The sequence below is a fragment of the Bos indicus genome, chromosome 5 (assembly GCF_029378745.1).
Source record: "Bos indicus isolate NIAB-ARS_2022 breed Sahiwal x Tharparkar chromosome 5, NIAB-ARS_B.indTharparkar_mat_pri_1.0, whole genome shotgun sequence".
Taxonomy (NCBI): Eukaryota; Metazoa; Chordata; class Mammalia; order Artiodactyla; family Bovidae; genus Bos; species Bos indicus.
In genome coordinates this window covers 108,466,671-108,479,070 of record NC_091764.1, presented here as the reverse complement: position 1 = coordinate 108,479,070, position 12,400 = coordinate 108,466,671, and the positions used below count along the sequence as shown (strand labels likewise).

Below are 12,400 nucleotides of genomic sequence, written 5' to 3'. Positions count from 1 at the left end.
ATTTGCCATGAAGTGATGGGGCCAGATGCCATGATCTTCGTTTTCTGAATGTTGAGCTTCAAGCCAACTTTTCACTCTCCTCTTTCACTTTCATCAAGAGGCTCTTTAGTTCTTCTTCACTTTCTGCCATAAGGGTGGTATCATCTGCATATCTGAGGTTATTGATATTTCTCCCGGCAATCTTGATTCCAGCTTCTACTTCTTCCAGCCCAGCGTTTCTCATGATGTACTCTGCACAGAAGTTAAATAAGCAGGGTGACAATATACAGCCTTGACGTACTCCTTTTCCTATTTGGAACCAGTCTGTTGTTCCATGTCCAGTTCTAACTGTTGCTTCCTGACCTGCATACAGGTTTCTCAAGAGGCAGGTCAGGTGGTCTGGTATTCCCATCTCTTTCAGAATTTTTCAGTTTATTGTGATCCACACAGTCAAAGGCTTTGGCATAGTCAATAAAGCAGAAATAGATGTTTTTCTGGAACTCTCTTGCTTTTCCCATGATCCAGCAGATGTTGGCAATTTGATCTCTGGTTCCTCTGCCTTTTTTAAAACCACCTTGAACATCTGGAAGTTCACAGTTCACGTACTGCTGAAGCCTGGCTTGGAGAATTTTGAGCATTACTTTACTAGCATGTGAGATGAGTGCAATTGTGAAGGGCATTCAGCAGTACTAAATTCAGAACAGAAACTCTAATGGTGTATGCCACCACAGCCCTATCACAGATAAACAGTCCCGCTTACACCCATTGTTGCCCTCAATGGAACCATACAAATGGCAGCCACAAACAGAAGAAAATGCACTGCTAACGGAAGAAATTATGCTATCCAACATCCAAGCTGAGACACAAAAGACAAAATGCAATTATGTAACCCTGGGTAGCATAACCAATAACTGGTTTAATTTTCCCTACTACAAATCCAATCACAAAGTCAATGGAAACATTTTTATATTACTCAAACATAATCAAATTCCAGTCTATTCAGCTGTTGAAAACACTTTTGGTTATATAATGTATCTCCACAGGAAGGAAGAAAGGCATGATTAGTTCAAGAGAAAGAGCCGGAAAGATAATTGATAACTCTATACAATAATGCAACTACTTTTTTTTTTTTTTTTGAGCAAAAAAAACCAAAACAAAACCATAATAGTGCTTATTTAGTTCCACTCCAGGAAATTCCTAGTCTAAAATAAGTTGTACACGTTAAATTCTGGTAACCCAGAACCCATACAGGAAAAAAGCCTGTGATACATGCAGGCAAAGGAAAGACTCCTTTTAGTAAAGCAACAATGGATTTAGATTACAAGTGACAATAAAAATTGTACTGATAAACTATTTTCCTAGACTTATCTAGAAAGACCAAAGGCATGTCCCTCTTGTTCTCTAAGTTCATAAAGCCTTTAGTATCTTATGACCAGAAAACATTCCTTACCCTTGATCATCTCAGCTCTACTATTTGAGGTTTCTGCAACCGACTCTATGAACCAAGAAACACTGCCACCTTAGATTTCTAATGATAGTTACCAACCTACTTCACATGATGCAGCTGAAACAGTAATCTGAGGGATCTGGTTCATTCATAACAAATGAGACCAAAGACTATCTCAATGGGAAAATAAGAAAGCAGTGTATCCATGTCAATCACTACATTATATGAAGTCATAATTATAAAAATTAACAAGAAAGAAGGCAAAAATTACAATTTAAGGCAATTACCTCAGGATTCACATGTAACATCCTTGACACGGGCTCGGAGGCTCTGTGTGATGTAAATCTTGCCCATCTCAGGCATCCTGAATACTCCACCTCACCTTGCACGCTATTTCAATGGCCTTCATCAGACCCTTGAGCACTCTCAGCCCACCCACCACTGGGCCTCTCCTTATGCTGACTCTGCTGCCTAGGAAGTTCTGTTTTTCTCTAATACCTTTCCATCAGACAGCATTCCTACCCATGCCTCAGGTCCTTCTTCAATGTAGATCTTTCAATTATTTCCAGTGGTTTTCCAGCTTACTGAGCTATTACTAATGTATTAAGACTCCTTCGTTCGTCAATGCACTGTTATTTCTGTGCTTCACTCACGTAGAGGCTGGATCCCTCAATGTGAGTCCTTGACTCTTGTAATGGTATTTTTGTGCAGGGACAGTCGTTCAAGCTGATGTTTCTGGCGGAGAGAAGAGTGCTAGGGAGCCCCAGGTCGCCACTGTGCTGACACCATTTCCAGTCTTAAATGCCAGCTCACCCAGAAGATCACTGCAGAGGAGCTCAGATTCCTTGTTAGGAATTTTAATTTAATACTAAACTTATTGTTAATTAGATATTACAATCATAACTAAATTCCTACCTGCTTAACATGCCCTCATATCAACAGAGTATTAGATAAAGGGACTGAATATATCTTGTTCAAAATTACACTGCCTGGAAAATCCCATGGATGGAGGAGCCTGGTAGGCTGCAGTCCACGGGGTCGCTAAGTTGGACACGACTGAGCAACTTCACTTTCACTTTTCACTTGCATGCATTGGAGAAGGAAATGGCAACCCACTCCAGTGTTCTTGCCTGGAGAATCCCAGGGACAGCGGAGCCTGGTGGGCTGCCGTCTATGGGGTCGCACAGAGTCGGACACGACTGAAGCGACTTAGCAGCAGCAGCAGCAGTACAGTTCCTGAAACACAGGTATTACTATAGATGTTTATTAAAACAGAAGAAAGAAACAAAGACTAGGAAAGAAGAAGAGAGAGGGAGAGGAGAGGAGAGGATGGGAGGAGTAAGAACTAACTGCAACACTTACTGGAAAAACTGTTCCGCTGTTGAGTATGTTTATGAAAAATAAGCCAAGATATTGCACCACTTTTTGCAATGAAAAAGATGGGCTATATATATACTAACATAGCATAATTTAGGAGAAGGCGATGGCACCCCACTCCAGCACTCTTGCCTGGAAAATCCCATGGACAGAGGAGCCTGGTGCGCTGCAGTCCATGGGGTCGCTAAGAATTGGACATGACTGAGCGACTTCACTTTCACTTTTCACTTTCATGCATTGGAGAAGGAAATGGCAACCCACTCCCGTGTTCTTGCCTGGAGAATCCTAGGGACAGGGGAGCCTAGTGGGCTGCTGTCTATGGGGTCGCACAGAGTCGGACACGACTGAAGCGACTTAGCAGCAGCAGCAGCAGCAGCATAATTTAATAAGCTGGACTAAGCATTATGTATCACTCTTTGGACTGCAACGAGATCCAACCAGTCAATCCTAAAGGAAGTCAACCCTGAATATTCATTGGAAGGACTGATGTTGAAGCTCCAATATTTTGGCCACCTGATATGAAGAGCTGACTCATTGGAAAAGGCCCTGATGCTGGGAAAGACTGAAGGCAGGAGGAGAAGAGGGCGACAGAGGATGAGATGGCTAGATAGCATCACCGACACAATGGACATGAATTTGAGGAAACTCTGGGAGACAGTGGAGGACAGAGGAGCCTGGCAAGGTATAGTCCACGGGTTCACAAAGAGCTGGACAAGATTTAGCAACTGAACAACAACCACCACTCTACTAGCTACAACTTCCCAGAAACCATCAAATGCAGGGACAGACTGATAGAAATATGCTATCAGAGTAACTACTGCTCAACCAAGGTCGGTCTCACGCCCCTAACTCCACTGCAGTTTGAGAAGAGCAAACATGAATATATTTAACACCGTATGAATGGAACAGGGAAGAGAAGTCAGTGGTCCCTTTTTCTTGGAATGCAGTTGTATCTGTTATAGGGCTCCTGGAAATCCCAGGTTGCCCAAGCAAGCACACTTAAGTGAGAAGGAAGATTCAGACCCTGTGTGTCTATCCTCAAAGTTCACATCAGGAATGACACCCGACTGCTAGAAGTTATGAAACACCAACTTGATTATGAGCCTCCTGAATCCCTGTGAAACGTTCCCCCTCCTCTCAGGATAACATTCCTCATTCTCCACGTCTGCCCCTCAGCTCCCAGCCTCACTCCCATGAGAGTTATCTGACTGGCAAGTTTTGACGAGGGAGATAAACAGGCTCCTTTCAGTCCTTCTGCTCTCCTGCCTTCTACACAGAATGTATGTCCTGTTCTCTGCCTGTAGTCATCAGCTGTGCTTTAATTCAGGAGAGAAACATCACGAAGGCTTGGTCTTGGCTGCAAACATAGTCACGTACTCTAATCAGCTCTATCAGTATGAAGACTGCTGTCGTTGTTGAGTCGCTCAGTTGCGTCGACCCTTTGCCACCCCAAGGATGTTAGCCTGCCAGGCTCCTCTGTCCCTGGAATTCTCCAGGCAAGAATACTGGAGTGGGTTGCCATTTCCTTCTCCAGGGGAACTTCCCGACCCAGGGATCAAACCCACGGCCACGTCTCCTGCACAGCAAGCAGATTCTTCGCCTCTGAGCCACCTGGGAAGCCCAGAATGCAATAGGATACCACAGTAATTTCACCTGGAACTTTTTATTAGCCTATGGTTTGGTTCTGATCGAACCCGTGAAACGCAGAGGTCTAAGTTAAAAGCCTCTATTTACAACAATTCTTTAAGAAGCTGAGTCGAGAAGGAATACCACAGGGGATATGATCCCTGTGACCTACAGAGCAAGTAAAAATGCTCAGTTTTAAATAAAAACTCTTGGGAAGTATAAAGGAATCATTGATGTAACTAGCCAGTGACCGGTGACTGAAAGGCTGCTCTGGTCTTAGTTTAAAATAAAAACAAAGCACAGCTCTGGAATCTTTCTTATGCTTTAAAAGTGAAAACAAAGACAAGATGGGGAAGCCCCCAATGCTAAAACACGGTAGGAAGAGAAGATAATGCTGTGGCCAAGACATGCCTTCACACCAACAACAGCCCAGGTGAATACAGGGAAGAGTCAGTTCATTCAAAGTCCAATGTGCAGGGCCCCCCTGGTGGCCCAGTGGTTGGGAACCCACCTGCCAATATAGGGGCTGCTGCTGTTGCTGGACATGGGTTCAACTCCTGGTTTGGGAAGATCCCACATGCCGTGGAACAACTAAGCCCGTGTTCCCCAACTCCTGAGCACTAAAAATCAACAACTACCTTATCTAATGTGATTCTACAGTCTCACTAAAGCATTCTGTTCAAAACTTCAGAGCAGGGGTATGGAGGCGGGGTAAGGTTGGGGTGGTGTCTCATACAAAGACACTGACAACCGCTGACACTGGTAATATAGCCCTCGTCTCCATGACAACAGAGATGGGTGTGAGTGACCTCTGGTGGGTGACACATGGGCTTCCGGGCTGCTCTTCCTCTGGACCCATCTGGGCATCCCAGAATGGTGGCTGGTAAGAAGAAGGATCTGCCCGCTGTCCCTGGATGAACTGTCCCCAAAACAAGCATGCTGAAGCACTTCCACTGTTTGCATGTAATGGATACATCAAAGTCTGTATGTGTTGTGCAATTATCTGGATACTTTCTAACAGATGGAGCAACAGTAAGAGGGGAGGAAAACACTCCCTCAATTAGCACAGGCCCAACTGGATGTGTGTATCTGTTCTGGTGAAGAAGCCCTCTGATGAGGTCCTCTTCCACATCTGGAACCACTGACAGCCTGAGCCACAGGGCTTCATCCCCAGCAGAACGGGCCGGAGGACCCACTTAATAACACAACGACTTGACCCTGGTGCCTTAGGGTCTTCATACTGAGGGGTTTAGTCACGTTAAGCCTGCCTATAAAAGAAAAATAAAACAACTTAAAAAAAATCAGACCTAGAAATAAAAAGAAATGTCCTCCGGCACAATTTTATGTGGGGAAATGGAAACACACGAGTACAGTGTGACTGTCTTATCTCTCCAAGAGATTAGTGGCTAGAAAGCGTCACTCCTCTAGTTTCTGCTTTCATACAGATGGGTTGTGCAATTACCACATGGAACTAGCCCCCTGAATACCACCTGGTCTACTTCCCAGCAGCGAATTCCACTCCCATGCTTGTCATGGCTCATTTGGACAGCACAGTGAGTCTCCTCTGTGGGCCTGCTCCCAGAGCCCACAGAGTCTAAGACAGAATGAGATACGAAGGTGTTTATCATGAGGCAGAATGGAACTCGGAGCCAAAGCAACAGGAGCTCTGTATCGTGAGCAGGCTGGGAACAGAAAGGTTTTTTTCTTTACAGTATACTGGAAAAATAAACTATTCCACAACACACACAGAGTTTGGGTAAAGGTGAAAATTCTTAGGCAGAATCGACTCCCCACCTTACAGAAATTTAAGAGAACAAAACAACATTTAGAAACAGAGACGAAGAAGGGCCAGCACATCTTTCATCACTCCCTCTTGCTGCCTTTCCACATAAAATTTTGGTTTAAGAGAGTTGTAATTTACCCCATCCCTGAAGAAATGGCAAAAACTTTGCAACAGATGTTCTGTCTAAAAAGTAGCAATCAAAGTCCTTGTTATGGATTTTGAAGACTTCAAGAAGGAAAAGTATGTAAATATACAAAAAATAAAAGGCCAAAAAAATTGACAGAAGGAAAAAACCAAAATTTTGAAAATAAATTTGGTTTAAATGGGAACTTAAATTTCTGATAAATATTACGAACTAAGCCAACATATAAGGACCCTTCCCTCTTGCTCCAGACTCATGAAAACACTCCATAAAACAGAAAATGACAATGAGGGATCAAGCATGAGCTAAAATAACCCAGAAGTGCCCATATTCATGATAGCAGTAACTGAGCTATCTAGAAATAAATCTAATAAGAGATGTGTGAGAATTTTGCTGGCAAAATGCACAAAATACCAATGAAGGTCATAGAAGAAAACATAAATGGATAAATAGGCTATGTAAGTAGATGGCAAGACTTACTGTTATAAAAATATCTAATTTTGCCTGTTACGTCTATAAAAAATGCAAATTCTTATCAAAGTCCCCAAAGGAATTTTTTTCAAGAAGAATCTAGTCAGTGTCACTGTAAAATTTCTATGAAAGAGTAAAGTTCCAGGTGATTCTGACTGAAGAACACTGAGGAGATTTCTGTCCAGGAATTGAAACAGGGTCTCCTGTATTACAGGCAGATTCTTTACCCTCTGACCACCTTTACCATTCTTTACTTCCTGCTACCGCAGAAGCCCTGCCTGTCATACACCAGAACTTAAAACAGTATATAAAACAGTGACCAACTAACACGGCCATACAGGTGAATGGAAAACCACACGGAGTCCAGAAACAGTCAGGCATACACAGGCACCTACCATATTACATGGATGACATTACATGCTTTCCACAGAGGAAAACTGAAATGAAAAACTCTCTTCACATAACACATTTCAGGTATTTTAGGCTTTCAGGAAACAAAACCTTCAGACAAATACAATTCTATAAAAATATCTGCCTTTCACACACACACACACACAAGACAATGCATAGACAGCTTGATTCTTTTTCTAAAAAAGTAAATAAATAATATCCAAACACACATTTGAATCAACCATACTAGCCCTGTTCTGTCCCAACAGACAGCCATGTTTTATCTAAGACTAATACATGCTTATTATGGAAAAATTAGAAAATGCAACGAGTATGAGAAAGAAAGAAGAGAAAGATCCATATTTCCACCATTCAAAGATCAGTACTTTTAACATTTTGAGGATTATTCTTCCCAGTTTTTATTATCTTTGTTAAAAATACACCCATATATGCACAGAAAAATCAGTTTTATAGTGTGGGTTCTGCCTTTTTTTTTTACTTAACATTGTATCGTGACTATTTCCCCAATGTGTAAGATATTTTTTGAATGAGTCACTCACACTTTTATGAGAGAACTGTCCTGTTTTTACTGTCTCTTTTCATAACATTAACTGTCAATTCCAGATTTGGAACACCGGATAAAGGCAATTAAGACACATTCGAGGATTATAAATATTTTATAAGTGAGCTAAGAAAATGCAAACATATAGGAAATATAAACAAGCAAGACAGCATGATAAAAACAAGAAATGGTGAGAGAGAAGGAAGGTGTGCAGGGTAGATGTGGCTGAAGACAAGGAAGACCAACGGGACTGTGGTCTGTCTGGAATGTTGTGAGCTTGAGAGACAACACCAAAGTGATCCCAACCCCCGAGCCCAAGTGGGCAGCTGTGCTCTGGTAGGTTCACTGCAGAGTGTACACTGCCCTCTCCGTGAAGCTAAGCTTAATTTAAGATCAAACTGCTGTCTCTGCTAGGCAGTAACCACCCTGCTCTGGAGACCAACAGTATCTCCAATCAAACACATATGGCCACAAACATTGAAAAGAAGTAACTTAATTCTTCGTGGAAAATTATACCAACGTCCACGGGTCCTGGGAGAATGTCATTATGTGGAAGAAAAGGCAAAGAAGAAACAGAACGAAGCCAGCCATCACTGCTTCCGCACACACAGCAAAGACATCCTCTGCTAAGAGGAGGGGTTCACCTGTTCCCCGACAGTGACTCTGGTATAAACTCGAGGTGTACATTACAGATGTTTCCTCGGCAACTGTTCCTATCCTGACAGGCATCCTAACAAAATAGCTTCCTAGAATATTAAGCCAGAGAGAAAAGAACTCTAAAGAACTCCGGATCTAAACAACGTTCCATCTGTCTTAAAGGTTTAATGTGCAGAAAGGACAAACAATATGCAGGCTGTTTAAAACCATCAGTGATCTGGTTACAAATCCTCTTAGAACACATAATGGGAGAGTGATTCGGCACAATTCAAAGAATATTTACTGAGTGCCAGTGTGCTGGGTACTGTGCTTGCTGCTCAGAATTCAAGATGAGCAACACTTCCAAATGTCAGGAGTATAGAGGAAGCTGACAAAGTTTACAAATCAATGATTAATGCAATAGGGTAAATCCTACAGAAACAGACAAAATAGCCTAGAAATTTAACGATCATCTGCAGAGTTACATACGAAAATCCTTTTCATGTAAATACCTTATACCTTTACCATTCATTTTCTTCATGGTATCTGTTGAAGAACAGCCTTTAATTTTGATGATGTACAACTGATCAATTGTTTTCTTTTATGGTTAGTATATTATATGTACTAAAGAAAAGTTTTTGCCTGTTTCAAAGTTTCCCACTTTCTTCCAGAAGTCTGTGGTTTTTCCTTTTATGTTTAGGTATATGATTCACTTTGAATTAATTTCTGCATATGTATGAGGTCCCTACCTCACTTTGCCCTACGGACATTCAGTTGTATCTGCATCATTTATTTTATTTTTTTAACTTTTTATTTTGTATTGGAGTATGGCTGATTAACAACGTTGTGATAGTTTCAAGTGAACAGCCAAGGGACTCAGCCGTCCACACACATGTATCCATTCTCCCCCCAAACCCCCTCCCATCCAGGCTGCCACGTAGCACTGAGCTGTATCTGCATCATATAGTGCTTCCTGCTAAATTACACTGGTGCCTGTGACCGTGTACCAGTGGGTCTGTAATATATTCTCTATTCTGCTCCGTTCTTCTACATGTCAGCCTTCACACCCTTCTACACTTTTTATTACTGACTGTATACCAAGACTACAAGTCAGGCAGTAAAAACTGACTCTCTTTTTTGGCTAGATCCACTGCAATTTAATGCAAATTTAAAATTCCAGTTTTGTGAGTTTCTACAAAAAGTTCCCTGTGACACTGGCTGGGATTGTGCTGCAATAATAAATGAACTTGGGGGAAATGGGCAGCTTAAACTTTGAATAATTCAAATCATGAACTAGGCATATCCCTGTATTTTTTTAGATATTTTTTATTTTCTCTCATTAATATTTTGGGGTTTTCTATGTAGACATCTTGTGCCATTTCTATTAAATTTATTCTGCAGTGCTTTACGCATTTCGATGTCATCATAAATAACATTTCCTAAAATTTCAGTTTCCATTTGCTGATTGTGAACATAGAGAAAAACAACTGATTTTTATGTGTTGCTTGATGATTATACTGTCAGTGAATAAAGACAATTCTGCTACTTCCTTCTGAATTTTATTATTTCCTGATGTACTGCAGAACTAGGCTCTCTGATACAATAATGAACAAGGGACTGAAGTGGGTATCTTTGGGTCTGTCCCTTCGCAATGGGAAAGTGTTCAACTTTCATCATCTGTTTCCTCAACTCCTGGCCCCTGTCGTGACATCACAACAATCACGCCCCATGAAAACACACACTGAGGTGTCACAGCAGACCCTCAGCTTCTCTGAACTCTCACAGTCAACATTTACTGATGGTTCAAAGTAGGAGGAAACAAGAGATGATGTCAGCTTAAAGCGCTGGCTGGGCTCAGAACGTCTATTGACTTTAGGTCAAGGAGACTGTGGATTTAGGAGTTTCAGAGATACAACTGGACACAGATACATACTCTAGAGGACTTACTTTTCAACAAGAAGGAGGCAAAACCTGTTTCTATTTGACCAGGATTTGTCCCAAATCTAAGGAGCAGGTTAGCCTTAAGTGTGTCGGGGTAGCCAACGGCCAGAAGATGAAAAGTGACGAGGACCAGCACTGCTGGCGAGTGGAGAACGTGGTAAAAATACTTACTTCATCTCCAGCACTTCCTCCAAGTGCTTCCTTCTCTCGGCCCGGAGGTTGGTCAGATGCGTTTCCTTCTCGGCCAGCGACTGCTGAGTGGAGGACAGCTTCGCCTTCATGGACTCCAACTCCTGCTTCACCTTCTCCATGGCCATTAGTAACTCTTCCACCTGCGAGGGATATGGAAAAAGACAGAAACTGAGGGCCCAGGCTGGAGACAGTCAGAGGAGCTGGGCGGTGGGCAGCACCTGGGCCAACAACATTGAAGACACGCACATCGGAAATCCTGCTCTCACTGTATCACACACACGTGGCAGGTAAAGAACTGCATCTCCCATGGCTGCTCTTAATCATTTCCACTTGAGGACACAAAGAACTTCATTTTCTTTTTGATAAATGCAAGAATATCAGTTCAAGAAGTAACACTCTGCCACAGACAACCCCTTTAAAGGAACTTACTTGGAAATAGTCCAGAAACTTTCATGGAAATAACACTATAATGCAGATAAAAATATAAGGACCAAAATCATAATAAACATTTCTAGAAGGGTTTTAGGACACAAAAGCTATTAAACTTGACTAATACCAGATGCAGAATAAATATAAATGAGTCACTTTTATTTGTTCAAACTGAGGTTCTTCTGTTTACACCATCACCAAGAATTTTGAGCTAAAGGAACAGCTAGAATTCAATCGATAATTTCTTGCTCTAAAGCCAGGTAGGTAGAGTTTTCTCAAGAAAGGCAGAAAGAAAAGAAGAAATGTATCTCTACGACCAGATGGAGAAGAGACAGGATGCTCGAGAAAGACCTGTAAACACACCAGAGAGAAAGAGGACAGATGCTGAGAAGAAACAAGAAACTAGGAGAGCAAGGCCAGAGCTTTATCAGTTATCATATGGTTCCAAAAATTAGAATTATTTAAATAAACAAGAGGCCAAAATATGCAGACAAAAAGTATCTGTTATCACCTAAAAGCAACCTCAGCAAGATAACCAAACAGCCAAGTATACCAATCAGAAGATTACTGACAAGAAATAATCTTGGTTATTAATACAATCCTTTTCAGAGGTAAAGCTGAGTATAAGTAGTTTGGTAACAGCAGACTCACTGGAAAAGACCCTGATGCTCAGAAAGACTGAGGACAAGAGCAGAAGGGGACGACAGAGGATGAGACAATTGGATGGCATCACTGACTCAATGGACATGAGTTTGATCAAGCTCTGGGAGATGGTGAAGGACAGGGAAGCCTGGCGTGAGCAGTCCACGGGGTCACAAGGAGGCGGACACAACTGAGGGACTGAACAACAACAAATAGCTGTTAAAAACTAACAGTAAACAGATACATTTAGTTTGCTGGCGCTTGAATTACTTTGAGTATCTTTTCAGAAGGGGTCAAGTTACTGTTCTCAGCCAATAGCATTCTGACTATCCCACCTGCTCTGAAGACTTGTGTTATTATGCAGATCTCCTCGGATATATACTCACATATCTGCAAGCTTTACAACAAAAAGGCTTTGCCTTTTTGAAGACTGTCAATAAAGATGACTCCACATTATCAGTTTAATTCATATCCTGTCTTTCACTGCTCCAGGCAAGCTATGGTATCAGTTTCTTAGGTAACTTGAAGGGGTACCTTATATATACACAAGCATGTAGAATACATTATTCCTCCTCTTTCTATACAAAGGTAAGCCCACTCGGAAAAGTGAAAGTTACAGTCGCTCAATTGTGTCCGACTCTTTGCGACCCCATGGACTGTAGCCTACCAGGCTCCTCTGTCCATGGGATTCTCCAGGCAAGAATACTGGAGTGGGGAGCCATTCTCTTCTCCAGGGGATCTTCCTGACCCAGGGATAAAACCCAGGTCTCCTGCATTGCGGGC

General features: G+C 42.0%; 1 protein-coding gene across 9 annotated transcripts in view; it reads right to left on the bottom strand.

The window, feature by feature from the left end:
- The window catches only part of ERC1 (ELKS/RAB6-interacting/CAST family member 1), a 267,450-nt gene that overhangs the window by 104,937 nt on the left and 150,113 nt on the right, over positions 1–12,400 (bottom strand). For all 9 annotated transcript variants that reach the window (XM_019961732.2, XM_070788689.1, XM_070788687.1 and 6 more), the window contains one exon: positions 10,526–10,686. In XM_019961732.2, the coding sequence (XP_019817291.2) occupies positions 10,526–10,686 (161 nt within the window). The remainder of the gene's footprint in view (positions 1–10,525; positions 10,687–12,400) is intronic.